The following is a 26,634-nucleotide window of genomic DNA, read 5'->3' on the forward strand; positions in this document are numbered from 1 at the left end:
TCTTACACCAATCTACAGAATCTTTCCATATATGAAACCTGAAATTCAAATCACAACGCATAAAAGAAGTCCCAAATTTGTAATTTCTCCATGCGCAAATTACCATATTTACCCTTTAACACTGCACCTCCCCATACTTATTAATGTCCTTTTCTGTCAATCATACTACAATAGGACTTCTTGGTCTAAAAAAAAAACACAAGACTAAGGCTTGTTTTGAGAAGTTGTCTTTTAGCTACTTTTTTTGGTTAGTTAATAGTGAAATTACAATTCTACCCCTCATGGGTCAAAATGTGTTACTGAGTGAAGTTGTAAATATTTTAAACTAAATGGGGGTAATTTGGTCATTTATTATGATTTGACATTATAAACAAATATTAATCAAAAAAGCCAAAAGTTACTTTTTACCAACTTTCCAAATCATTTGTCTAAAAAAATAAAAAACTTGGTTAAAAGTGAAAAAGTTACTTTTTACCATCTTCCCAAAATAGGCCTAAGTGCTTGTTTAGCATGTGCTAAAATAGCACATGCTATTTTAACACATTATTCTATTTGGGTCACAATGATCTAATTTGGCTCTTATGATCTCTCTATCACATCATTTCAAATTTAACTAATATTTTACGTTTTTTTGTAAAAAATTAAAAAGTATATTAATCTAACATTTCTCAAACAATCCTAAATAGTTCATAAGTTATCATCTTAAAATTTATTAGTGCACCACCTTCTTTTTTTTTTTCTTTTTTTTTCCACACCATATGAATTTTTAATTTTTTAAAAAACATTTTAAAAACAGATTTGAAAAAGTAAACCAAACAGTCGTTTCTGAACCACGCCACGCTTCTTCTTCCTCCTCACCCTCATCTGTCAGCTCTTCCCTCACCCGTCACTCTCAGTCTGAAGCTCATCTGTCAGCTCTTCCCTCACCCCTCACCGGTTACTCTCACTCTTGCATTTCTCTCTTTCCGCCACACTCAACTCTCAGGTAATTTTTGTTTTTTTTTTCCTCTGTTTTTCTTCCATTTTATTTTCTCTCGTAAATCTTTCCTTTTTCATCACTCTCAGTCAAATTTTATCTTTAGCAACTGTTTCGGGTTTGGGGAGTAGGGTTGTGCTGGCTCGTTTTGGAGTGGGGAAAATAAAAAATGCATGAATGAAAGGTGCTTGAAAGGTGTTTGAATAAATGCATGAATGAGAAGTGGGGGTGTGCAGGTGGGCTGGGAGTGAGCTGGGAGGTGAGGGTGTACTAGGTTTGTAACAGGAGGTGTCCTGGGCTATGATGGGTTTGGGGGAGGAGGGGGACGGTCTGGGGTAGGAGGAGGAGGGGTTGGGGCTGGGAATGAGGATGTGGTTTGACCCAATCATAAACATATATTCAGCTATCACAATTTCTGCTGGATTGATGGGTAGCCTCTCTAATTGGCATTAACCTATATTCAACTACCTGAGTATCTCCAACCCTGATATGGAGCATTCGAATGGACAATTTGCACCGGGAGGACAACCGGGTGGATGTCCGGCTAGTCAACTGGTTTGTGTAAATTGACCAACACTTTTATGGCAATGTTGCAAGGAAGAGGTTGTCCAGAAAGATGTTCGGGAGGACGTCTGGTCCATCTGTCACCTACAAATTTGATGAAAGGATAAAGCTCCCTTGATGTGATGAAAAAAGTAGCTCTCCCTCTATTTGATATCAGTTTGATGAAAGGGTTTTGGAGCTCACGTTTTAGGCATTTTTCATCAAATTTGAATTTGATGACAAATTTGATGAAGCGTTGGAGACGCTCTAAGCATCTCCAACCTTAATATTTTCTTTCATCAAATTTAAATTTGATGAAAAAGTATCAAAAATCAGCTCCAATCATTTCATCAAGTCAAGGGAGTCATTTTTTTCATCAAATTGAGAGTCCATCAATTCTTTCATCAAATTTGAATTGGATGAAAATTTAGAAAGATAAAACATTGGAGATGATTTTTTTTTTCATCAAAATTGATGGAAAGGAAAATTTGGGATAAGAGAGGATTGGAGTAGTTCATATAAAATTATGCTTTTTACTCATATTTGGAATCAAATTTGATGAAAAAATTGGTGAAGGGTTGGATCTTTTTTTTGTCAATCATGCTATTGGATAACATCTATGGTGTAGTAAGTGCCTTTTAGGTTTGTGCTATCTTCCATTCTCATACTGCCTAAAGAAAGATGAGTAATATTTTTTTTGTCACAATGTTGTCTGCACCTAGGTGTCCAAAAAATGTGATACCCTAGTGGTTTGCAATGTGGATGCACATTCCAATATGTGCTAGGTTTTTGGGCTGGAAACCTAACTTTACCAACCAATATGCTTACCTCTGGCACTACTTAATTTTATTGTTTATGTGAGGAGAAACATGAGAAAAGAAAATAGAAAGGCAAAATATGATTTGAGATCTGACAAGAATTTGATTATTTAAATTAGTCAGCCATTGCTCATCAGTAGCTCAAGTAATGAAAAGTGCATTGAGTTTTTGTTTTACATGATTGATTTTGGTGTAACAAATTCTCAAATTAAATAGACAATTCATGCATTTCAGGATATAAAGTGACATCAATCATCCATTACTCAGAATTATCTTAACAACTTACTCCTTTAAAATGTCATGTGATTTTTGAGCAAGTCATGTGGCTGCTTAGGGGAAGGTTTATTTGTCTTTTATTTTTCTGGATAGAATAGTACCCTTAGATTAGGTTTAAAAAAAGGGCTGATATCTTATTTTTGTTAGGGCAACCCTAGACTATTATAAAAGTTGTTCCATCATGTATTGTATTCAACAGTGTTTGCGTCATTGTTTATAAGATTATAGACTTCTATAGAATTTTCGTTTTTTATGTGAGGATCTCTACTATTTCATTGTTGAATGTGCAAATTGTGATTAGGTTGCAGTCTGATTGTAATATAAAACTTTTTTTTTTTAGTCCAATTGCTTGAAAACGGTGTGACAATGTTTGATAATATAGACTACCAAAATTTGAAGGCATTTCTTCTTCATCATTTCTGCCATTCCCCTATCTGTCTCGCTGCTGTTTGTAGTTAAAATAAGCATAAGGATTAAGGGCTGATGTATGTGCTGATTGAAATTCGAACTTCTGATTAGAGCATGATTTTGTATAGAATTTTGAAAGAACCGTTTCATGTAGCAATTGGCTTTGTCGTGACTTGGTTTGTTGGTTTTTCAGTGAAGCTTATATTCATCTGTTCATCCCTATCAATAACATCATTGTCGCTTCCACATAGGTAATGCTTAAAGACATGGAACTCCTTCCATTATTGTTATTTTGTTTGTGAAATTGGCAATTAACAAGTAGCTTTTTTTTTGTCATAGCATAATGTACTGCATAAAATAATGCGGAGTAAAATATTTTGTCGTCTTATTCCCTTGATATATCTGGAGGGAGCTATGAATTCACCGACCTATGGGTTTTGTTTTGACCTCTCTCAAGTTGCATTGTTTTTGTCATACTTTTACTTCTTGCTGGTGTATCTATATGGTGCTGGATTTTTGTCCTGTGTGGCTGGTCACATGCGTTTCTTATTCATCTACATTCCTTTGTTTTTTGCTATCCAGTTTTATTCATCAACCTCATGATCACTGCTTTAGCAAATTATCAACCATTACGAAGGAAGGTAAAATACTTTTATTTATTCTGTGAAGCATTGGTTAAAAGAAATACTTTTATTTGATTTCAAATACCTGCTCTACTGCACCTGATGGTTAGTACTTTTGGACTAGAAGTTTTTTCATTAAATTAAAGACACATTGGTATTTCTTTTTTAGCTCTTTCTACAGCCACAACATTTTAAATAGAATACAGAGTTATTGAAGAGATATAAATTAATGATATTAGAATGTGATGAGTTTATTTGTATTCTCTCATGTGAGGTTTGCACAGTGATATTCAGATGGTGTACAACAATTATGGATTTATTGGCATCACATAGATTTCTTCAGTCTAGATAACACATTGATCATGATTTGAATTAGCGTTACTTTTTTTATTATTTTGCCTAGGATTGCTAGTTTGAATTAATTTGGTAGTTATTTAATAAAACAGTGGCACCTTAGTGTTGGGCCTCACATATTATTTTTATGTAGGGCTGCAACTTGAACCGACTCTTTCGGATTGTAGATTCCATGAACTGCTGTCGAAGGAAGTTCTGTTTGAAGCTGACCATCACTCTCCTTTGGTTAGCAAACGGGTTTTGGATGGTTTCAAATGGTTGGTTTTCGTTTTCCCCTTCTACCTTAGTATATACATTGTACGGGAAAGAAATAAACCTTCTCGTATAATCCTGTTGATCAAGTCTGCGCTCCTCTGTACGTCGTCGCTTTATCACCTGAAAACACAAACATGAGCTAGCCGGCAGGTGTGTAGCGGAAACCTCTCCGATGCCTAAGTCAGCAAGCTTGACAAATAGACAAAAGCTCTGTGTATTCAGAAAGCAAAGTTGTGTGTTACCTCTCCAAAGGTGATGTTGTGAGCTTTTATAGGTTCCGTGTGGCACAATCCTAGTAGGACTTTTACTTCTCTATGTAGAGTCCTCCTAGGATTCATACTCCTGAAAGATAATGCTTATCCTTCAACACCCCCTCACTGCTTAAACCAAGTGAGATGATTTTATCACGGCCGAACTCCAATATGACCGAAGTAAACATGACTATGCATAGCCGCAGAATAAGCCGAACTAGCTCTTCCTTTTACTGCTTTTACGTTGGCTTCTCGTGCACAACCCATGGCGTGGTTAGACCGAACTAACATGTCATGACCGGTGTAACTCCAAGACCGGTCTAACTCCAAAGTACCGTTAGACCGATCTAACTTCGATCTTCCGTCGGACCGGACTAGCTTCACGGCCTTAGGACCGGACTAACTTACATGGCCATTTTACTCGGCCCTTTGTACTGCGGCTCATAACGGCCCATTACCCAGCTCGGCCCAATTTTCACATAAATTACCCTCTCATACATATACACAGATCTGTGAGGAGAGTAGAGAAAAAATAAAAAAATGAATGATAATTTGATAAAGACTTGTAACAGATCTGTGATCTGTAATATTTACACATTTACATACAACGGATGCCATACTCCCACTGTCTTTGCAATGACTGCCGCCATCCCTTCTTGCAACAATGTTATCTTTGCTTGAGCTGAGTAGCCATAAATGCAAATTAGAACTGAAACTTCTGTTCGTGAGAGGTTGAGAGACATAGGCAGCTGAGAGAATTTTTAGGGTTTTGGAGTTTAGAGGTCATGACGTGTTAGGGATTTTAAGATAGATAGGATAGAAGAATTGGTGAAGAATTGAATACAGAGAGAGAGAGAGAGGGTGAATTGGTGAGGTATTGAATACAGAGTATGAGATAATGAGCTAGAGTGATAATGTCCAAGTCTAATGATAATGTCCACCCAAACGGAACTAAACATAACCGGGTGGACTCTGTCTAGGTCAAAATTAAAATTAAGTGATCAAAGAGATCTCAATTGTATCCATATATGGGATTCTAGAGTTGGCTTGTATAGATTCTAGAGGTGGCTCCCATTGTTTTTCATAATGCAGTATGGCACTTAGTTCCATTAAGTACTTTGTTTCCCAATACATTCATAGCTACTAGCAAGCTCACTGTCTCCTTAGTGGCTGGGACTAGCAGTGGATAGCATCTATATAGTTTGAAGCATAAATGAACATATGAATTGTAAACCATTTCATTATTAAAGAACATAATGTAAATTTCAGTCCCACAGGGTTGTATCGAAAATAAAATCAAGATATATCACCATTCACCTCAACCCCACAAAAGTATATTAGTTCCAGAAGATAATCAAACTACAAAAGCATAAAATACAATGCATATTGATACATGATTCAAACATAGCAAAATTAGGGCCATTCACTCTGTTAAAAACCTTACCCCCAAAACTAAGTCATCTAGGTAAGCCGAGGTCCAAAAATTTTATTTACAGTCTTACATAAAACTTAGATTATGTTTTAGGGGTTAAATATAGGTCTGGTAAGTAGAGGGCCACTTGAGCACCCATGCGCCCTACTGCAGTGGGGAGACAAACAATCAAAAGAGTGTAAGGTGGTTAGATTGCAATTTCCAAATCTTTGGGGTTTTGATCATTCTCACATAACGGCCACTTTAGGCTATCATTAAAGGTCTAAAAATTTATTCTAGAGTCCTCTATGGTATCCAAGAACATGAAATATAATACCTAAAAGTCATAAAGAGAGGAGAACGTCATGGTTCTTATATTTAGATTCCTTCAATTAATCATTTTGAATTCACTTTAATCATGTTATTTTGAGATGAGAGAAGTGGGAGGAGATTACAATTAACAAATCTTACCTTAGTTTTAAGTTTGGAGTAGAAACGTTGAGCTTTTCTCCTTCCATTTTCCTCCAATTTCTCTCTAACCAAATACTACAACTTCTGCACGCACTCATCTCTTCTCTCTCCCCCTCATCTTTGATATTTTATAGTTTAATTTTATAATTTTCTGAATTTTAGAGAAACCAATGCCTTTCTAACCTCTTGAGTCATCCCTCCAAGTAGAAGCTATAGCGACTGTAACGGTGATGATGACTACCAAAACTGTTCCATAAATAGTTGTGACCAATTTTAAAAGTGAAAACCTTGGGTTTTGGTGTCATCATATCTGAACTATGTTGTGAGATTGTTGCCATTTCTAAGAAGTGCATAATGTAGTCTTTAACTCAAATGCTTGGGAGGAAAGTTGATGTAGCATGAATAGGGACAGTGCTGTAAGGACTGTTATGAGGCTGTGAAAGTGCTGCAATTTGAGGGAAAAAAAAAAGAAAAAAAAGAAAGGAGAAGAAGAAGATAGATCTAGGAATCACTCCTAGAATTCCTTAGACATCACACCTAGGGTTTGATTGCATCACACAACCTGTAAAGAAGTTTCAAAGCTCTTAACTTTTTATAAAATATCAACTTTATCAATTGTATGCATTACATGGCTTTATATAGGGTTAGGAGACTTCCTAAACCAACTACAACCAAAAAAGGAAATTTCTAAAATATCTTTGATTTCTAAAACTAATTTAAGACCAAATAAGAAACAAAAACAAAGACTAATTAAATAACTTGACTTGCAAGATGACCCATGGGCAATTATTTATTAAAAAAAAGAAAAAAAAAAAAAAAGACAACCCATGGGCAACCCATACGACTCATGTCAGCAAATATAAAATTACCAAAATACTCCTAACCTTAAAAAAATCCTAGAAAATATAAACATAATAATAAAATAAGACTAATAATACTAAAAACATAATTATAGAAGATTTCTATAAGTTTCTCTATGAAATCGTGCCAATGTCCAAGTATCATCACTTCTCTGAATTTAGCTTTCCTTGAGCTTCTTATATTCTGCTTCATTCTCCCTTGGTTGGAAAAAACTCAACCTTGAGTTTTGAAGTGTTGAAGTGTAAAAATTCTCAAGTTTTGAAATTGCATCCATGGCTTCACATTAAAATGTGCAAGTTGACGCCGTCTTTTCTTCGTTGGATATTGCAAAAGAAATAATGAGAGATTGATCTTTTCAATCATGTCACTAATTTTTTTTGGAATAACAAAGTCAATTGGTATAGAAATCAAATATTTTTTTTTGATAAATAAATAAATTTATTAGAAAAGTATCAAGATGATGCAAAGAATACAAATCCAAACCCCCAAGGAAAAAATGCTAAGCTATCAAATCTTTTACAAAATCGACATAAGCTAAAACATCTGGATCAACCAACCCCGTAACCGAATTATATAACACCATAAACACCCGCCTCTACAACCAAGAAATCGAATGAGACACCCCTTGGAATACATGCCTATTATGCTCCAACCAGAGAAGCCACATTAAATAATAAGAGGCAATCATCCACGCCTTCCGGCGTCTCCTCCCAACTCTACCCCCAGCCCAACTTTGCAAGACTCAACACCGAACCTGGCTGCACCCAAACCAAACCAAACCAAACCAAAAGTCGCCACAATAAGCATCCAAAGCCGATATATAACTGGACAATAAACAAGCAAATGGTCCACCAATTCAGCATCACCACAACACAAACAACACTAATTTACCAGAATATACCCACGGCACATCAGATTATCAGTCGTCAGAATACGTCCTAAGGCTGCCGTCCACACAAAAAAAGCTACCTTGGAAGGCGTGCCCAACACTCAGACACATTTCCAAGGAAACGAAACCGCATCAACATGAGCAAGCGCACCATAGTAGGACGATACAGAAAAAAGCTCCTTGGAGCCGGGACAAACCCAAACCATTAGGAATCAAATATTTAAATTCATCCAAATTAATTTTCATAAGGCTTTCTTCAATATTCCCAACAATTTCAATTCTTTTCTTTTTAGCCCCTTTTCCTAGCACAAGGTCATCTTTTGATTCACCATTGGCCACTTCATTGGTTATGATTGGAGCAAATTCACTAGGTGACTTTGTAGGCACTACATCGGAGATCTCGGGTTGCAATATCATGACCGTTAAAGGCATAATAAGTTCTGGAACAGTAGCAAGATGCATTAATTCTTCACTCCTTACAGCTTGTGTGACATCCGAGTCTTCTGTTTGGACCTCATCCTCTTCTCAAGTAACAATTAGATTTCCTTGGGGTGCTTTTGAATCATCAATAAGATTATTTGTTTCGCCTTATAATCTGTCTGTTTACGACTTTTTGTTGGGCTGCTCTTCGTTCGAAAGAATTAAGCCGAACTTGAAAACTATCTAACTGCTCCACATAATTTTAAAAAGAATTTGGTCTCTTTGGTTTTCAGAAAATATTCCCCTTACGATAGATCTTCTAGGATGAGTAGACATGTTTTTGAACTTCCACAAAACAGTAGGATCTTTTGCTCTGATACCAAACTGATGTAGGATGAATAGGGATAGAGCTGCAAGGGCTGTTCTGGGGCTGTGAAAGTGCTGAAATTTAAAAAGGGGGGGGGGGGGGGGGAGGGGCGAGGAGAAAAAGAAGATAGATCAAGGAATCACTCTTACAATTCCTTAGGCATCACACCTACACTCAACCCATAAAGAAGTTTCAAAGCTATCAACTTTTTGTAAAATATTAACTCTGTCAATTGTAAGCATTACATGACTTTATAAAGGATTAGGAGACTTCCTAAACCAACTACAACCAAAAAAGGAAATTACTAAAATATATTTGATTTCAAAAACTAATTTAAGACTTAAATAAGAAATAAAAAATAGACTAATTAAATAACCTGACCCACAAGACAAACCATGGGCGACGGGAGCTTCTATTTGAACACACCTATTCCTCTCTTTCCACACTTATTGATATTTTTTTTTATTACATTTTTATCCTAAAATAAAATTATCAAAATATCCCTTTCTTCTTTAACCAAAACCTTAACCTTAACCTTAACCCTAACTATCCCCACTGCTAGCCGCCACCCCCTCCAATCGTCCCCTTTCTCAACAAAGTCCCTCTCTCCGTCGCCTCCCCCCAGCCTCCCTCTTCTCGAATCGAAGCCCCTCCCCACCCCATCACTCGTCGCTCACTCACCCTTCCCACCATCCCCGTAACCCCCCACTTCATGATGCAACACCACCGTTGCCGCAACAGCAGAGAGAGAGAGAGAGGCATCGTGGAACCTAGATCTGGGAAGAAGACTCATTTTCTTACCATTCGGACTACCAGTATCGAAAGAATTGCCTCCATTCGGAAATCAACCATCGAACCAATGAATTTGGTTTGACCATCAACATCCAAACAAAACACATTGGTTCGACCATCAACATCTGAAACCCCCTTTCGTCTGCGAACTACTGCCGTCGTCATCGCCTCCCTTTTCGCGATTGAGAGGAGAGAGAGAGAGAGAGAGAGGGGATGAGGTGGGGGTCGCGGTAGTGTTGCCGGTCGGTGGAGGAAGGGGTGGGGATGGCAACTGGAAGTGAAAGGTTTGAATGTTGCTTGCTGGTGTGGAAGGTGTGTGGATTGGGAGTGTTGGAAAGTTGTGTATGGGGATATAACTGGAATAAAAGCGTGTGCAATGAGTAAATATATATATATATATATATATATATATTTTTAGGTGTGTGAACTAAGAAGGATGTGGACAAAGAGGAATAGGTGTGTGCAAATAGAAGCTCCCATGGGCGACCCATGTTAGCAAATGTAAAATTACCAAATTACTCCTAACCTTAAAAAAATCCTAGAAATTAAACATAATAATAAAATAAGACTCTAATAATACTAGAAACATAATTATAGGAGATTTCTATCAATTTCTCTATGAAATCATGCCAACGTCCAAATATCATCACTTCTCTGAATTTAGCCTTCCTTGAGCTTCTTATATTCTGCATTAGAAGTGATAACTTCTAGGATAAGACTAATTGGGCTTATTTCATTACGGTTACAATGTTTAGCAGATTGGGTAGTGATTCCTTGCGAATGGACCCATTTAGAGTGTCACATGTATAGTACTTTGATTATTTATTGTTTTAAGTTCAAACTATGAGTTTGAGACAATGGCATTTGAAAATTATAAAGTTGGAGGCACTAGTAGTAAGTCCTTGGTCATGGACCAGTTTAATGTAGCAATGAATCTGTCTCATGTTTAATTTGATTTGCATTTATTAAGGATTCACTCTTTTCTTTTTATTTATTTATTTTTTAATTTTTTCTTTGTATTGGTTGGTGGATGATTGTAACTTGGGCTAGGTATTATTTTTATGCCCCTACTTAATCTGTTAGTTACTTGAATTGATGTAGTTGTGAAAATTTTGGTGACAACTCGGGTTCAGAAAATAAATTATATATGAGGCACATTGGCTGCTTATTTATTGGAAGTCTCTTTGTTGAAATTCATTGTATACAAGGCATGTTGGTTCTTATTCATGAGGCATGTCTACTTTTGTACATATGCTAATTTGTTGAGAAAATATCTTGCAGGAAAAAAGCATCATAGATTTGGGGAAGAAGCAAGACAAGAAGAGCATCATTGAAAACATCAGGACCAGCACAAAGGATACTAGTGTCAGTCCCAATTCCCAGAAAACACAGGTAGATGGTCTCCCCCCACTTGTGAGTGCATTAAAAGCTTCAGCAGAACAAAATGCTGCCAGTTTTCACTTCCCCGGGCATAACAGAGGGAAGGCTGCACCATCATCATTGAGTCAGCTTATTGGTACAAAGCCATTCCTTCATGACTTACCTGAGCTTCCAGAGCTTGACTACCTCTTTTCTCCTGAGGGGCCCATTTTAGAAGCACAGAAACAGGCAGCAAAACTGTTTGGAGCATCTGAGACATGGTTCCTTGTTGGGGGCACAACTTGTGGAATTCAAGCAGCAATTATGGCTACTTGTTCCCCTGGAGACTCCCTTATTCTCCCTCGAAATTCCCATATATCTGCCATATCTGCAATGGTGTTGTCTGGTGCAATACCAAAGTACATCATTCCTGAGCATGATTCTTCCTGGGACATTGCTGGTGGGGTCACTCCATCACAGGCAAGTCTGCACTAACTACATTCACAGTTCAAGTTTAAAACTGGCAATTCATCCATCAGTCACTTATGATGTATAACATTTCTCAGCTTTCTTACTTTTTGACATAGTCATTTAAGCATAACAATGATTTCTTTTAACCATAAAGAATTGGAATAGCATTCATGATAACAGTATTAGTGCAATACATTTCTGGCATTGCATCTATACATGTGACTTATATGTTTGTTATTGCAGGTAGAGAAAGCGATTGAGGAATTGGACATGGAAGGTAGAAAAATTGCTGCAGTTTTTGTCACGTCCCCAACTTACCACGGTATATGCAGCAATTTGAGTGAGATTTCGAAGCTGTGTCATTTACATAAAATTCCTTTGATTGTTGATGAGGCTCACGGGGCTCATTTAGGATTTCATCCCGATATGCCTTATCCAGCCCTCCGTCAAGGGGCTGATCTTGCTGTACAATCAACTCACAAAGTCTTGTGCTCGCTTACACAGTCATCAATGTTACATATGTCAGGAAATATTGTAGATAGAGAGAGAATCTGTAGATGCCTTCAAACCCTTCAAAGTAGTAGCCCAAGTTATCTGCTTTTAGCATCATTAGACGCTGCTAGGGCTCAACTAAGTGAAAACCCAGAAACAGTTTTCAATGAAGCAGTGGAATTGGCTGTTGAAACAAAAAATATGATCAATAAAATTCCTGGTATTTCAGTCCTTGATTTCCCAAGCTTCTCCAACTTCCCCGCCTTTGATCCCCTGCGGCTTAATATTGGTGTATGGCTGCTTGGCCTTTCTGGTTTTGAAGCTGACGAGGTCTTGTATAGGGACTACGGGGTTGTTTCTGAACTAACTGGGACCCGAGCTATTACATTAGCTATTAACTTAGGAACTTGTAGAGAGCATGTCCAAAGGCTTGTGTCGGGACTGAGACATCTATCAACCACTTTCTTACCAATTCAAGGTGTGGAAGGGAGGTTTGATGACATTTGCTTTGGGTATGCTCATCCACCCTTTAATGATATTAGCTTGAGTTTGAATTTAAGCCCAAGAGAGGCCTTCTTTGCAAGCAAAAGAAAAGTGAGTGTTAGGGAGAGCATTGGGGAAGTATGTGGGGAGCTTATATGTCCATATCCACCAGGCATTCCAGTATTAATCCCTGGGGAGGTTATCACCGAAAATGCGTTGAATTATCTAATGCTGGTTAGAAGCAAGGGTGCTGTCATTAGTGGAGCTGCCGATCCTCTGCTCTCTTCCATTGTCATATGCAATGCCTAAACAGGTTTAAAGCTCTTCTAAGCACCTACAATGACTCATATAATAATTGAATTACATTAATTCTTTTTAGCTGTGTGAAACATGTATATATATGACAAAAGCTGCGACAACATTAAGTCAGTTGCTTAAGAAGATTCACAGTACGATTTCATATTGCACTGTTGCCTTGTTGCCAAAGTGATTCAGCACTCCAACTATTGTTCTAAACTGCATCAAGTTAGGAATGGAGATTGCATTGGACATCTGGTGCGAAATTAAATCTTCATATTGTGAAATAAGAATTATGATTATTTTTATTATTGTATTTTTGTTGTATTATTTGAATATCTTCCGACTCTTCACCTAAGTTACTTTTTATATTTTGTTTGGTAGCTTGAATTTGAGTTTGCCTGAAATTTGTATTTGCGGGTCAACTGCCTGGATAACCACTTGAATGACCGGTGCAACACTTGTCTTCCTTGTCGACTGCGGTTGCCGTCTTTTTGCCAAATGACCGGCTGGACGACTGGCAAGCCAAATTTCAGGCAATTCAAACTTGTTAAGAGCACCTTTTTGAGATTGAACTAACTGCTAATAATCTTGTCGGTAATTTTTCTGATGTCTTTGGTCTTCCTCATAGACAAATGTTTTCCGACTGTTAAAAGGCTGGTTGGTTGCAGGAATTGATGTTGTTTGGATGAACCTAAACAAATGATAAAAATGTGGAGCTATTTCTGTTGGTAACTCTCTCTCTCTCTCTCCCTCTCATGCACAATACTTTGCTATTTCCTTTATTTTTATTTATTTTTTCTTTCCTTCCCAGAGTTAGAGATTGACGGTATTATATTATTAATATTTGAAAAAGATTTTGAAGTATGTGGAAAGTTTATCCTATGAGCAAGGTGTTTCATAAATTGCTCTGAAGCTTTAACACTTAAGCAGATATCACTACAAAAAAAAATGTTTTTTGTGACGGTAAAACGCCGTCGCAAATACTCCCGCACGCCGTCTCTAAAGCCTTTTGCGACGGTAAAATCTCTTTTTGCGACGGCAAGTGGGGGTCGCAACACAGGGGGTTGCAAAAGGCCTTTAGCGACGGAAAGTGCCGTCGCCATTGTTTTAGCGACAGGAAAATTTCTCTTTTGCGACGGCAAATTTCTGTCGCCAATAATGGATAGAAATCTGGATTTTTTTGCGACGGCACAGTCTTGCCGTCGGTAAAAGAGGTTTTTGCGACGCCAAAAATCCCGTCGCTAAAAAGTGTCGTCGCTTTTGGCTATAGTCGACGGCAACATGAGCCGTCGCTAATGACTATTCTCGACGGGAATTATACCGTCGCTAAAGCCTTTTTTTATTAAATTCCGTACCTTTTGCGACAGTATGGGTGCCGTCGCAAAAAGCCTGGTATTTTTTTTTTTTTTTTTTTTTTTTTTTTTTTTTGCGACGGGGTATTCTGCCGTCTCAAAAAAATTAAAAAAAAAAAAACCCCTGTTTACAAATTATTAAAAATATAAAAATCGCCTGTATTAAATGAAAAATAACTAAAAAAAAATCCAAAAATTACATAATAATATAAATAAATACATAAACAAAAGTTGACAAATGATGAAAATTCATAATGTTGTTCCATTCATAACAATACATAAATAAAAATTCATAACAATAAAAATTATGCGACTACATAATGTCACATAATACATACATAATGTTGTTCACAAATTTAAATAACATAAATCAAAATCAAAACCAAAAGTTTTCGTCTTGATTCTTTCGTGGGTTACAAAAACAGAAGTTCGTCATAATCTTTACACGCCCGCACTCCACAAGAAGCAAACTGCTACTCAGGAAATATCCGAAAAAAACAAAATAAAAATAATTAATAACAATATAATGGTGCTAATATTTTAATTACAGAAAAATATAAAAAAATTAACTACTATATAATTAGAAAGATAGTTTAGTAAATAATTTTGGCTAGACCGAAATCCGACTCTAACTCCCAAACCGGGAACCTGATTCCAGCCCCGTCTTCTCCCACAAGTCTCTCGTGCCTAGGCGGTCGTGTGTGCCAAGTTTCGTGCTAAACCGACGCCGTTTGGTGATTTTGGGGCATTAACACCTCGAATTCAAGTTTTTTAAGGAACTAGTTTGCCTAAAGTGAAATCCGGCTCTAACTCCCAAACCGGAAACCCGATTCGAGCCCCGTCTTCTCCCACAAGTCTCTCGTGCCTAGGCGGACGTGTGTGCCAAGTTTCGTGCTAAACCGACGCGGTTTGGTGATTTTGGGGCGTTAACTCCTCGAATTTAAGTTTCTTGAGGAACTAGTTTGCCTAAAGTGAAATCCGGCTCTAACTCCCAAACCGGGAACCCGATTCGAGCCCCGTCTTCTCCCACAAGTCTCTCGTGCCTAGGCGGACGTGTGTGCCAAGTTTCGTGCTAAACCGACGCCGTTTGGTGATTTTGGGGCGTTAACTCCTCAAATTCAAGTTTTTTAAGGAACTAGTTTGCCTAAAGTGAAATCTGGCTCTAACTCGCAAATCGGGAACCCGATTCGAGCCCTGTCTTCTCCCACAAGTCTCTTGTGCCTAGGCGGACGTGTGTGCCAAGTTTCGTGCTAAACCGACGCGGTTTGGTGATTTTGGGGCGTTAACTCCTCGAATTCAAGTTTTTTAAGGAACTAGTTTGCCTAAAGTGAAATCCAACTCTAACTCCCAAACCGGGAACCCGATTCGAGCCCCGTCTTCTCCCACAAGTCTCTCGTGCCTAGGCGGACGTGTGTGCCAAGTTTCGTGCTAAACCGACGCGATTTGGTGAATTTGGGGCGTTAACTCCTCGAATTCAAGTTTTTTAAGGAACTAGTTTGCCTAAAGTGAAATCCGGCTCTAACTCCTAAACCAGGAACCCGAATCGAGCCCCGTCTTCTCCCACAAGTCTCTCGTGCCTAGGCGGTCGTGTGTGCCAAGTTTCGTGCTAAACCGACGTGGTTTGGTGATTTTGGGGCGTTAACTCCTCGAATTCAAGTTTTTTAAGGAACTAGTTTGCCTAAAGTGAAATCCGGCTCTAACTCCCAAATCGGGAACCCAATTCGAGCCCTGTCTTCTCCCACAAGTCTCTCGTGCCTAGGCGGACGTGTGTGCCAAGTTTCGTGCTAAACCGACGCCGTTTGGTGATTTTGGGGCGTTAACTCCTCGAATTCAAGTTTGTTAAGGAACTAGTTTGCCTAAAGTGAAATCCGACTCTTAACTCCCAAACCGGGAACCCGATTCGAGCCCCGTTTTCTCTCATAAGTCTCTCATGCCTAGGCGGTCGTGTGTGCCAAGTTTCGTGCTAAACCAACGCCGTTTGGTGATTTGGGGTGTTAACTCCTCGAATTCAAGTTTTTTAAGGAACTAGTTTGCCTAAAGTGAAATCCGGCTCTAACTCCCAAACCGGGAACCCAATTCGAGCCCCGTCTTCTCCCACAAGTCTCTCGTGCCTAGGCGGTCGTGTGTGCCAAGTTTCGTGCTAAATCCGGCTTTAACTAGTCCCGTCTTCTCCCACAAGTCTCTTAACGTAGAATGCAAAGATACATTTTAGCTTAGAATGCAAAGATACATTTTATACTTGATCTTCTGGTGGTGGTGTATATGGATTCTCGTCTTCTGCAGATTCCCTAAATGCCCGGTGGCCACTCGATGCATCAGGAACCTATGTTAGTCAATGCATAATGTCTTAATCATATTTGAATTTTATACATAATCTTCAGTGAAAATTGAACTATCAAACAATTTAATTTATATGGAACCGGTCTGTTGGGATCCACACTCGCCCCCTGTGACACAAGGGCCATCATCTCAGCTCTCATCTGCTGTAAATGTGTAGAGAACTCTGCTCGCAGCTCCTCCCTCAACTCATCCCTTAGCTCTGCACGAACCTGCTGCGTGATCTGATCAATAGTCGATGGCTGGGGTGTTGACTGTGATGGCCCAGCACCATCTTTATACACCGCTCTCCGAGGCACAATTCTCCCGTATGCGCGACAATATCTATGTCCATCATGACCTATCAACTCATGGAAAATGGCATTCCTAGCCTCCAAAGTCCGACCATCCTCAGGTAGCATAGAGAGTTGACGATTAAACTCATCCTGTATTGAATAAGACATACAAGTATATGCCAAATTAAGATAGTTGACACACAAAAAATAAACTTTTAATACAATCAAAGGTGTTTGGAAACTACCAAGGTCTGGATAACCTCTGGGTCATCTACTCTACGTGTCATAAGCCAAACATTCATCTTATCAGTAGACTCCCTCTTACTGGTCATCTACATTTTTTTAGAAATATGAAAATTAGAATCCAAATAATTTGTAAATATACAATGTTTATTTATATACAAAAATAAAACAATAAAATGTAAACCTCATGCCGTATCTGAGAGAAAGTAGTACGCCCTGTGGTATGAGCTATACCGTGAGCTCGCCGATTTTTAGCATTCCTACTTGCAATTTTCTATAACAGGTTCAACAAATGTAAGTATGTAAATATGATTTGTATGCTTACATATCATAAATATAACTTATTTGTATACCTCAACATCGGAAGTACGCCAATACTCCACAAGTTGTTCCCACTGGCGTGGCACAATGTGCACAGGAACATCATCCTTCAGATTAGGATCAGAACTTCTAGGCTTGAAATACTTAGCCTTAATCTTGTTCTTGTGATCCTTCCATATGCTGTTGCAGTTTTTCATACAAATTGGCTTGTACTCCTCTGGACATATATTCAAATTGTCCTATAAAACACAATTTCAAAGTTTAAGGCCAAGTATAACACAAATTTAGAATTCGAATTTGTGGACAAAAATATACTTTTACCTTCACATCCTTCCAGATAGCATCAACAATATCATTAGGCACATTGTTCCAGTCAAGAAAAGTAAGAGGAACAATATTACCATTCCGCACAATAATGCCAAGTTGAGTAGTTAACTTGGCCACGTTATCCCCTATTGGGCAGTAATTTGCATCAAATTGTATATCCAGCTTTTTACCAGTACCCCACTCTTTAATGCCCTTGGCACATCCTCTACCACGCCTAGTCGAGGTTGATGAAGAACTAACATGACCTGCGAGATACAATAACAATAAACAATATGCAATGGTAATAAACAAATGCAAATTTAAATAATGTGAATACAAATCATATCAAATAAACCTGAGGTGGGCTGTGAAGAAGTCGAAGGGTCTGCAAAATACAATGAGAATAAACAAATTATATATAATGAGCATAAATAAATGTATGTTTAAATAATTTTCATACAAATCAAAGCAAATTTATATACCTGCGGATGGCTCATAAGCTAATGATGATAGCTGCTGTGGTGCCACTGATGGTGGACGCACCGATGGTAGGCGTGGAGGCTGAGTACATGGTAGCCGCTGTGGTGCCACTGATGGTGGTCGATGAGGTGGTACTAATGGCCCCTCAAATGGTGGTGGCACTAATGGCCCCTCCGATGGTGGCTGATGTGATGCCTCCTCTGATGGTGGTGCTACTGATGTCCTGTTATGTAGCACATCAGACATCATGCGCCGGGGATGATCAGGCTTCCTCTTCCTTCCCATAATAATCTGCAAGCAATATAACATTAATTGACATTAGAAACATAGACAATGGTTTGTCATCAACTATAATATGACATTAATTGAACTATTACAATTACAAAGACAAAGTAAAGTAAGAAATTGATTATTAACTACAACCTTGGCCTTAATTGAATTACTAATGTTGATTAAATATCAGCCTATTTGAACATCAACCGTTTCCCCTTCTGCGGCTTCCCTCACCCAACCAACTTCTTCATCACGAAGCATTATATTTTCTTCCAATTGTTGGCTCATGTATGGCTCGATTTGTGGATCAGTCGAACCCATATCAAATAAACCTCTTTGAGACATCTTCACCACGACTTGCCAGTCTGGTTGTAACGAGTCTGCAACATACCAAACTTGCTGTGCTTGGGACGCCAAGATGAAAGGTTCATTGGTAATTCGATTATCTCGGTACAACAAATGATTGAAGTTCACCAACGTGAAATTGAAGACATCTTCTTTCTTTCCGTGAATGTTGTCAATCCAATCACACTTAAACAACACATGTTTCTTCTCATTGGAATATCGGATCTCAACAATATCTGTCAATTGTCCATAATAGTACACAGACCCCACACGAGGATTCTTGTCTTTTCGACTAGCATAACTTATGGTATCTGCCTTCAAAGCTACACCACAATTTTGTGTGGCTCGACAATCATCCATGGCCTTTACTCGATACCGAAACCCATTTAGTAGATACCCGTTGAACCTCCTTGCCAGGTTATGAGGACCATTTGCCAATAGAATAATCTCTTCAGAAAATATGACATCAGTAGTCCTTCGCAAAGTTTGGACCTATTTAACACGAAAATGTAAAATTTAAAATGTAGTTCGACTTAAGTAACTAGAATCTATAGAGTTAAATACATACATGTTCCTTGAACCAAATGTGAAAAGTTTCAAAATGTTCACGTCGAAGTTGATGATCGTCCACACGAGGCATTTTGAGCTTAAGTACTTCAAGGTGTTTGCTGTGTAGATTGAAATTTTAGCAATACAAAAAATTTTGTTGAAAATTCAATAAAACATAATAAAATATTGAGTGAGTGACTTAACCTACTTTATGAATGGTTGAACCGCGCTTGTATTGAATAAGATGTACCGATGAGCTTGTACCCAAGAAGTATTATCAAGATAAAAACTTGTATTTTCACCAATAGCATGACCCAAATTATCAGCACCACTATAGTTCCTCACGAGTCGACTAGATTTGGTTTCCACATCATTGAGATATTGTGCACAAAAATTCACGCATTCTTCCATAAGATATCCTTTAGCAATTGATCCTTCAGGATGAGTTCTATTACGCACGTATTGCTTCAAAGTAAAAAGATACCTCTAAATTGGATACATCCAGCGAAACTGAATCACTCCACCCAATAAGGCTTCATCAGCTAGATACATAGGCAAGTGCTCCATTATATCGAAAAAACTCGGAGGAAATATTTTCTCTAGATGACAAAGTGTTATAGCGATACGATCTTGAATATATTGCAAATCCGTCGCACGATTAACTTTTGAACACAATTGTCTAAAGAAATTGCTCAATTCAATCAAGGGTTCAATTACATTCTTCGGTAACGATCTTCGAATAGCCAATGGAATAAGTTGTTACATCAGAATATGACTATCGTGGCTTTTAAGACCCCCAATACTTCTATCATGTGAGCGTACACGACGTGATATATTGGATGAATACCCGTCGGGAACTCTTACTTCCTTCAACACTTTCAAGAACAAATCTTTCTCATCCTTGGTCATCGTGAATTGTGCTGGTGGTAAATAGGCTTTATTCGACCCTCTTAGCTGCAAATGTAGGGGTTTTCTAATATTCATATCTTGTAAATCACGCCGAGCATTAACACCATCCTTCGATTTTCCTGCAACCCCTAATATTGTCCACAACACATTGTCACAAACATTCTTCTCTATATGCATCACATCGAGGTTGTGTCTTATTAGATTGTGCTCCCAATATGGCAATTCATAAAAGATACTCTTTTTCTTCCAACTATGGGTGCGATGTCCAACTCTCTTCTTCTCTACCCGTCTCTTATGCCTCTCCTTAAGGTCATCCCTCTTGTATTGGGTTAAAATACCCTCAGATTCTAATTGTAGCAACATCTCAGTTCCAGACAACAATTTTGGTTTGAGTCTGACTTCCCGACTACCATCAAATGATACTTTATCCTTCCGGAATTTATGGCCAGTAGGTAAAAATCTGCGATGACCCAAGTATGATTGTTTCCTACTATGTTTCAACCAACACGATGTAGTTTCCTTATTACAACAAGGACATGCATATTCGCCTTTAGTGCTCCATCCTAACAAGTTTGCGTATGCAGGAAAATCACTAATTGTCCACAGTAAAGCTGCATGCATTTGAAACATTTGATTTGTTGATGCATCAAATGTTGACACACCCTCATTCCATAGTTCTTTCAACTCCTCAATCAACAGTTGCATATACACATCAATCTTGTCACCAGGTCCTTTCGAGCCGTCAATAAGCACAGATAAAATTAGAAATGGTTGCTTCATGCACATCCATGGTGGCAAGTTGTATGGAATGAGCACAACAGGCCAAGTGCTATGAACTATGTTCATCGTTTTGAATGGGTTAAAACCATCAGATGCTAAGCCAAGCCTTACACTTCGGCAATCATTACTAAAGTCAATATTCCGACGGTCAAAATCTTTCCATGCAAGGGAGTCAGCAGGATGCCTGAAGACACCATCATCAGTTCGTTCCTCTGCATGCCATCTCATTAACTTGGCCGTCTTGAATAACATAAACAACCTCTGCAACCTTGACTTTAAAGGAAAATACCTCATCTGTTTTGCCGCTATTTGTTTGCCACATGTGTTAGGACCATTTGAACCACCATCACCATTTGATTTCCATCTAGAACTGTTGCATATGACACATTTATCAAGGTTGGCGTCCTCGTTTCGAAACAACATGCAACTGTTGGGACATGCATCTCACGTCTCATACGTTAAGCCCAAATCTGTTGTGACCTTTTGAGCTTTATAATATGAGTCCGGGAGTTTCACACCCAACGGGAACGCCTCATTCAATAACTCAAGCAACATGTCAACAGACTTGTCTGTCCACTGATTAAGCACCTTCAAATGTAGAAGTCGAACAATGAATGACAAAGATGTGAACTTCTGACAACCCGGATACATATCACTTTGTGCATCTTGAAGAAGTTTGAAATACTTTGCAGTCTCTGCAATTGGACCGAGCTGGGGTTCAGATGCATGGGGATCAGGCCCCTGTGGTTCATCACCCTCAACACGTGTACCGGCATGTGGATTTCTCATAGCCCCTTGTATCATTCCAATCATATCATCCCCAATGTTTAAATTAGCTAATGTTTCATTCTCTCGATTACCATGCAGAGATATGTAAGATTCCCCATGATTAATCCAATGTTTGTATTTTTTAAAAAAACCATTCAAAATCAGAGGCTCCCGTACACCCTCTCGTACAAAATAGTATCGATTCTCACACTTCCTATACGGACAACTGATCATCGAACCTTCAACCCTATTGGTGTAGGCAAACACAAGGAATTCATCAATCCCATTAATGTATTCACTCAACATCCTATTTGGCAAATCAATCAAACTCTTATCCATCATCTGTACACATCCACAAAAATATCTCACCAAAGTAACTCTAAATATAATACCTACGCAAACCAAGTAAATGATATCATTCCTCTCCGCAAATAAATAAATTGTCATTTAAACGTCAAAAAATACAAAAAAAAAAAAAAAAAAAAAAAACTTAATAAACAGAATAAATAAGTGAAAATATTTTCAAAGTCTAACCACATCTTCATAACTAAAATTTTAATTAATCGCTTACATTTACAATTTGTTTGGCTTTAAAGGCGCATGTCTCTATGCAAGGATTCACAGATGCAAGAGATAAAATTATGTTCATTGAAAATATGCTTGGTGAAACCGAGAAACTTATATGGACACAATGGCGAATGAAGTATACAGAAGAATTTGCCAATCTAGTCAATATTGGTGATGGAAATGAAGGAACACAAAATATTTCTTATGCGTAGAAATATTTGTACGATTTTAAATTTTTTTTTTAAAAACTTGATTTTCACCTTTAAAGTGAAAAATTGGCGTAAAAATATTTTATATTCAAATTAACTTAATTTCTATTAACAACAAATCGAACTTTTTTTTCCAATCATACCAAATGTAGAAAATAGCAAAAACATTTCCACTAAAACAAACAGCGTGGAGCATAGCATAGCATACAACTATACAAATTAGTTTTTGAATTGATCAATGACTAAAAAGCTTACCCTTTTATATATGTATATCAAATTTGCCATGGAAGTTCTTATCATTTTCTGTTTTCATTTTTTGAAAAATACAAAACTTGTTTAATGAACTGTTTTTAAAATAAATTTCTGTTAACAAACCACTTTCTAAGAAAACCTCCAAAAAATTGCTTTCAAATTTTCAAACACATTTATTTATTCGAGTTTATTTATTTGTCGTTTACTTTTTAGGTCTCTATAAAAAAATTATCTACAGATTTTTATTATTTTTTTTGATAAAAAAAAATTCTGTAGATAAAAAATTCATCTACAGATTTATCTACAGATTTATTTGCAAATTATATACAGATTTATCTACAGGGAGTTATCTACAGATTTATGTATATATATATATAAATTATACACATTTATTTGCATATATATATACAGATTTATTAATTCCATACAGATTTATATACAGATTATAACTTCATCCTCAAATTATACACATTTATATATATATATATATATATATATATACAGATTTATAAAAAAAAAAATTGCATATATATATATATATATATACAGATTTATTAATCAATAGACATTCATCTATATATATATATATATAGAGAGAGAGAGAGAGAGCATACGCAGAAAGAGAGAGAGTCGTCGCCGGAGCACCGCTACCTGTCGCCGTCGCCGCCGCACCACCGCTGGCTTGCTCGCCGCACCACCGCTACTTGTAGCTCGTTTGAGAAATTTGGGGGATGAAGTTAGGGATTTGGATTTGGATGAAGTTAGGGATTGGAGGAAAGGATCGAGCGGCAAGATGAAAGGGAAGAGCGGGGGAATTTTTATTTTTTCTTTTTGCGACGGTATGTTTTAGACCGTCGCAAATGGAAGTCAGTAGTTCGTAAAACGGTGCTGTTTCAATAATCTTTTTTTGCGACGGAATTTTGCCGTCGCAAATGGGCCACTGTTTGCGACAGCAAACATATGCTGTCTCAAAAAAAGTTGTTTTTTGCGACGGGACAAAAAACCGTCGCTAATACTTCCGCATTTCCGACCCCTCCGCTAGTTTTATTATCGACGGGACAGTGCCGTCGCTAAAGGCTTTATTTGCGCCGTTGCTAATTCTTCTGTGTTTTTTACTATGTTTTCTTGTAGTGTATTGGTCAGTGTAGGTTTAGCTGAAGGTTTAAATAGGACAGCGGAGATTTTGAAGCTGAATTTTGTAGGCTTTGTATCCCTTTTTAAGGTTGTGTTTGGATTAAGAATTTGAGTATGAATTTGAAAATGAAAAAAGGAAAGATGAGGCAAATGTAAAAGAAATATAACATTTTTTGGGTGGGATATTTGGGAGATATTTGGTCAAAACACTCTCATTTCATTACTCACTTATGAGGGAAAAAGGACACTAATTAATTGTATTAGGAAAAGCTCTTGATTGAATTTTTGTAGATATAAAGGACAAAAATATAATGCATTAAATTAATGGACAGTTTTGTCCTTCATTTTAAGAACCAATCTCACTATTATATTTTTCTACAGTTTTATCTATCTTGCACAAATTGTCACCATCTCTGCCGATCGTCTTTCATCACCTCCACTGTCGGCCGGGGTTGCTCATTGCCATCCACATCCATTGCCATCTCAAATCTACCGTCAGCAACTACCATCTTCAATGTTCGTCGGTGCCACTCATCATCGCATCCACAAATAGTAGTCGTCTCAAATCTACCATCGGTGACCATCATCTTCACCGTCAACCTTCACGATCTCAGATTTGCTATTGACAAACTCAGATGTGAGACTTAACAACTTCATATTTGAGACTAACGGCTTTAGATCTGTTAGAAAAAAGTCACTAAAGTTATCCATTCAATCTCTGTAGCGAACATAAAATTTTTACTATCAACACAAAGTATAATTTTACTCTGATAATATTATTTATTCAATGTTTTGATATTTTTTTTGTTTAATATTTCTACTAGCAATGTTAAAATCAGAGTAACTGTGGTGATGGTGATAATAATGGTGAAAATTTATATTTTAAATGTTAAATTCATACAAAAAAATTTTTACAATCATACATAGAGTAAAATTTTATTGTTTGTAAAATTTTATTGTCTATAAAATAGTGAATTTTGAATAAATCTTTTTGTTATTTGCTAATGGTGGTGTTAGTGTGGTGGTGGTGGTTGAAAAATGGTCGTTGGAGATTCAGGTTAGAATATTTTCATTAGAAAATTGATGGTCAATGAACAACGATCGAAAAGCAGTCTCTGGCGATTGTCAGAGTTCTAGCCAGTAGCTGGTGGTGGTGATAGTGGTAGTGGTGTAAGGTGGTGGTTGTCTGAGATGATATTGGATGAGACTAGTAAAACATGGAGTATTTTTGTTTTATACTTAATGATAAAAATATTTCAGCTTGTCATTTTTGTTGGAAAAATTTAAATTAAGGGGCCTTTCACCAAAATCTCATTTTTTATTTTTATTTTTTCTTTCTCATTTCAAATTCTTATCCAAATCTGTGGTCCAAAGGGTTTAGGGTTATGGTTTATTTAAATAGGACATGAACTAATTGTTGGGGCAAATTTGGGTGCTTTGAAAGTACACAAGAATAGTGGGTTTTTATTTTATTTTATAGATGTTTTAGGTTTGTTAAGAGTTAGAGGATTATGAAGGAATGGTTTAGGCTCAGAAAATAGGATGTAATGATTGAAAGAAATTAACAAAACTTATCTGGTTAATCATCATTTTTATTATATTTATATAATTTTATTGATTATATATTTATAAGTAGAACTTGCATGAGTATTAACAAATAAAAAAAATTAAAAGTATTTCATCATTTTATTGCTCCAATTTTTTTTTTTTTTTTTTTTTTTTTTTTTTGTGATTATATGTTAAGTGTTTCATTTTTTAATTTTGCCTAGTTCTCCACCAACTCAGGGCTTTGCAGGTGGACTACGAATAGTTTTGTTTAGACAAAAGTTAATGACCTTAAATTAATAAATATATTTTAATTATTCTTAAATTAATACAAAATGTTATTTAGGAAGTTGAATATAAACACCCTTTTTTTTAAGTTGCCTAAATTTCCTTTATTTTATTTTATTTGTGTGTATTTTTTTAGATATTATCATTTTTACAAAAAACTTGCAAGCTTTTAGTAAAGAGTACTTAGGCTAGAGGTTCATTTTTTGAAACATTTGGGCGAATAAACCCAAACTTAAATCTTTTGGGCCACAAGGATATTGATTTACTCAAAACTTACTCGTATCGGTCTATTTGTCTAAATATCACTTATATGTACGCGTGTTATCTATATATTCAATCATATGTCCAAATGTTATACATTTGTACATGTGTTACCTATATATTAATTGTTACTTATTTGTTCACTTCACTGTCACCATCCATTTGTATCTCTAGAATTATTGAATGGAAAAACACTTTAAAGTTATTTTATGAAATTTAAAATTATGTTAGAATGAAAATGAAAATAATATAAAAATATGGATGTTTGAAATTTGTTTTTTTTTGGTGGCTTATTTTTGTTTTTAATGATTTTTTTTAAAAAAATTCAAAATTTTTTAGATTTCTAGATTTTACTCGATAAGACGAATCAAAAAAAATTTAAAAATTTCAAAAAAAGTTCAGAAAAGACAATAAGCAAAAAATAGTAAATTTTTTAAGCTTATTTTAGCTTTTTAATTTTTTTTTGAACTTTTCAAAAAAAAAAAAAAAAAAACCTTTTAGATTGGTCTACTCAAAATGGATCAGAAAAATAAAAAATTCTGACATAATTTTGAACAAATTGTTAAAGGTAAAAAAAAAAAGTTAGAAAATTTGGGATAATCTAAAGAGGAAAGTCATAT

The 26,634-nt window shown here is 36.7% G+C and overlaps 1 protein-coding gene across 11 annotated transcripts; it reads left to right on the top strand.

The window, feature by feature from the left end:
• Nucleotides 1-788: 788 nt before the first annotated feature.
• Nucleotides 789-24,732, top strand: LOC114273686 (uncharacterized). Of its 11 annotated transcripts, XM_082869437.1 has the most exons (9): nt 789-985; nt 3,215-3,272; nt 3,604-3,662; nt 10,997-11,558; nt 11,793-12,833; nt 12,931-13,075; nt 13,202-13,414; nt 13,489-13,548; nt 24,302-24,732. In XM_082869437.1, exons 3-5 carry the CDS (start codon nt 3,621-3,623, stop codon nt 12,827-12,829), a joined length of 1,641 nt encoding a protein of 546 aa, XP_082725563.1. In that variant the 5' UTR covers nt 789-985; nt 3,215-3,272; nt 3,604-3,620; the 3' UTR covers nt 12,830-12,833; nt 12,931-13,075; nt 13,202-13,414; nt 13,489-13,548; nt 24,302-24,732. The 11 variants fall into 11 exon arrangements, with proteins under 11 accessions (XP_082725563.1, XP_082725560.1, XP_082725561.1 ...); XM_082869434.1 differs by lacking the exon at nt 13,202-13,414 and having other exon boundaries at nt 13,449-13,548; XM_082869435.1 differs by lacking the exon at nt 13,202-13,414.
• Nucleotides 24,733-26,634: the final 1,902 nt, after the last annotated feature.

The sequence above is a fragment of the Camellia sinensis genome, chromosome 5 (assembly GCF_055761805.1).
Source record: "Camellia sinensis isolate YWXY chromosome 5, ASM5576180v1, whole genome shotgun sequence".
In the NCBI taxonomy this organism is placed as follows: domain Eukaryota; kingdom Viridiplantae; phylum Streptophyta; class Magnoliopsida; order Ericales; family Theaceae; genus Camellia; species Camellia sinensis.

Coding starts and splice junctions, on each gene's coding strand:
- LOC114273686 (XM_082869433.1), top strand. CDS start 3,621: ATGATCACTGCTTTAGCAAATTATCAACCATTACGAAGGAAG. Junction 3,663..10,996: donor ATCAACCATTACGAAGGAAG/GTAAAATACTTT, acceptor AATATCTTGCAG/GAAAAAAGCATCATAGATTT. Junction 11,559..11,792: donor GGTCACTCCATCACAGGCAA/GTCTGCACTAAC, acceptor TATTGCAGGTAG/AGAAAGCGATTGAGGAATTG.